This window comes from Lupinus angustifolius, chromosome LG02 (assembly GCF_001865875.1).
Source record: "Lupinus angustifolius cultivar Tanjil chromosome LG02, LupAngTanjil_v1.0, whole genome shotgun sequence".
NCBI lineage: Eukaryota > Viridiplantae > Streptophyta > Magnoliopsida > Fabales > Fabaceae > Lupinus > Lupinus angustifolius.
Genome location: NC_032010.1, coordinates 18,538,635 through 18,541,464, shown reverse-complemented (window position 1 = coordinate 18,541,464; position 2,830 = coordinate 18,538,635). Strand labels below are relative to the sequence as shown.

General features: G+C 42.7%; 1 protein-coding gene across 1 annotated transcript; it reads left to right on the top strand.

Moving 5' to 3' along the window:
• Positions 170 to 2,044, top strand: LOC109327789. The gene has a single exon (XM_019560946.1). It carries the CDS (start codon positions 170 to 172, stop codon positions 2,042 to 2,044), a length of 1,875 nt encoding a protein of 624 aa, XP_019416491.1.

Sequence of the window (2,830 nt, the reverse complement as noted above, 5' to 3'; positions counted from 1 at the left end):
CCTCTCGGTTTGCACAAAATCACAACCCAACACAAAACCAAACACCAATCCATAACCCACCAAATCAAATAATAATGCCTACCAGCCAAGACAAGGCTATACACAACAACCAAGAAATAATAACTACTACCAACAGGAGAGGAGAGCACCTGTGTTTGACCGGATTCCGATGACATACACAGACCTTTTTGCCTATCTTCAAAGGCAAGGAATGATCACTCATGTACCAGGAAGAATCCCTAAAAACCCTGGACCATGGTATAATGAAAACATCACTTGTGTTTATCACTCTAGGGCACCAGGGCATCTGGTGGAAGACTGTAGGGCCTTCAAATTCAAGGTTCGAGACCTCATCAATGCCAAGCGAATTGATTTCAGAGAAACCAGACCCAACATCACTGGAAATCCTCTACCCAACCATGAGAATCAGGAGGTAAATGCTATAGAAGCAAGCGAAGAGGTCACAATCATCGGCAAAGTTGAGGATGTGAAGATACCCATGCGGTTCATCTTACGGGAAATGTGCAGGCAGGGTTTGGTCGAAGTTATTACATCTGAGACACACAGTAATGAGACGAAGAGTTGCGAGATGCACGGTGTAGGCCACAGTTTGGAAGACTGTCAGGATTTCAGGGCACTTCTTCAGAAAATGATGGACTTGAAACTGATTGCCATAGAGGGAAGTTCTTCGTGCCCCGAGATAAATGTCATAAAGAAGGGCCAAGAAGAGACACATGTATTCATACGCACGTATGAACTCGTTATAAATCCACTTGAGGGTGTTCAAACATATTTTTCTCAACGTCAATGGGAGTCGTTCATTCGGCAGATGGAGCCTGTAATAACAAGTGAAGGAAGCCCGTTTCCTTATGAATCTGACAAGGTAGTTCCTTTGATCTACATAGAGGAGCCGACTATGAATCCTTCTATGGTTACTAACATAGCAGGAAATAGTAGAATTACAAGGACTGGGTGCATCTATGTTCCGCCAGAGGTAGAGAAGGGTCCGTCTGGGACAGCCAAAGGCAAAGAAAAAGTTCTAGAGCACATGGAAGAAGATATCGAAGTGGCCTTACCTGAAGGGGTATCAAATGACGAAGCGTGTGAGTTCCTCAAATTTATCAAGCAAAGTGAGTATAGAGTAGTGGATCAGCTGAATAAAATTCCAGCAAGGATATCCCTATTGTCCTTACTAATGAGCTCTGAGGCTCATAGGAATGTGTTATTAAAAGTGTTGAATGAAGCCCATGTCAGCCACGACATCACGACTGACAAATTAGGTGGGATAGTCAACAAAATAGTGGCATATAACTATATATCTTTTCGTGACGAAGAAATACCCATTGAAGGTCTAGGTCATGTTCGCCCCCTGCATATTTCAGTTATGTGCAATGATTGTGTAATTGGAAAAGGCCTCCTAGACAATGGGTCGTCGCTGAACGTTATGACGAAGAGAACTTTCTCCAAATTGCTAGTTGATACTTCATACTTGAAAGCTAACTCTATGATTGTCAAGGGTTTTGATGGATCTCATAGAGAAGTGATGGGAGAAATGGATTTGCCAATCAAGATAGGGCCCTGCATATTCAATATATTGTTTCACGTGATGGACATCAATTCAACATATAGCTGCTTGTTGGGACGTCCTTGGATTCATTCTTCAGGAGCGATACCCTCCACCTTGCATCAAAAAGTGAAATTCATAGTAGATGGAAGGATGATAACAGTTTCAGGAGAAGAAGATGTCATGGTGTCCCAACCATTTGATACTCGATACATAGAAGTAACCGAGGAGGCATTGGAAACATCTTTCCAAGGCCTTGAAATTGCAAACACTATAGTTATGATAGAAGGGGCACCGTTAATAAAACCATATCCATCAGATGTTTCTCTCAGGATGGCAAAAGTGATGATCCGTGGAGGCTATCAACCTAGGAGTGGATTGGGAAAGTATGGTCAAGGCAGTAAGGAGATCATTATACCAAAGGCTAATAAGGGCAGATATGGCTTGGGATATACACCTACCACGGAGAACAGGCTCTGAATCATAGAAGCAAAGAAGGGTGAGCATCTGACTCGGTTGGGGCAGTTTGGACCAGGGAACATGGTAAGGATTCCAATACCACAAATCAGTCAATGCTTTGTGAGTGGCGGTACCGGACCCTCTGGAATGGTGGTCATCATGGAGGAAGAAGGAAGGGAAGAAGAATCAGAGTTCGTGTACTGGTGTCCCCCAGGCACCTGCTTGAGGAACTGGCATGAAGAGCCATATGCATCAGTTACTTTAGAATCGAAGTAATAATTTTATGTAGTTTTTTTTTAGCCATGTCCAAGGCTGTTAGACATTTTTCATTTTATGTTCTTTTCGATTACAAGTACTCGTTTGTTTTATTATTTCTATCTAAATCAATAAAGGTCAATTTTTTTGATCAGATTCATGTGTCTCTTTTGCAATTTTTTCTCTCTATTACATGTTAAAAGATCAGAGTAAGACAAAACACAAAAATAAATAAAATAAAAAACCAAAGCCATGGGGATCTGACCTAGTCATCCCCACATTGCAGATCCGATAGCGACTCTGAAACTGAGGGCCATCCTAGTACACCCTTGCCTAGCCCTGACCAACCGGTTCACCAAATGGAAAACGACAGTGATGATGATGAATGGGAGGTCTCCCCCGAACTGCTCAGATTGGTAGAGCAAGAAGCTAGAGAGATTCAACCACACCAAGAGCATGTCGAGCTTGTCAACCTAGGATCTGAGGAATACAAGAAAGAGGTGAGGGTGGGCACCATAATGGATGGTAAGGAGCGAGAATGCCTAGTTCGAC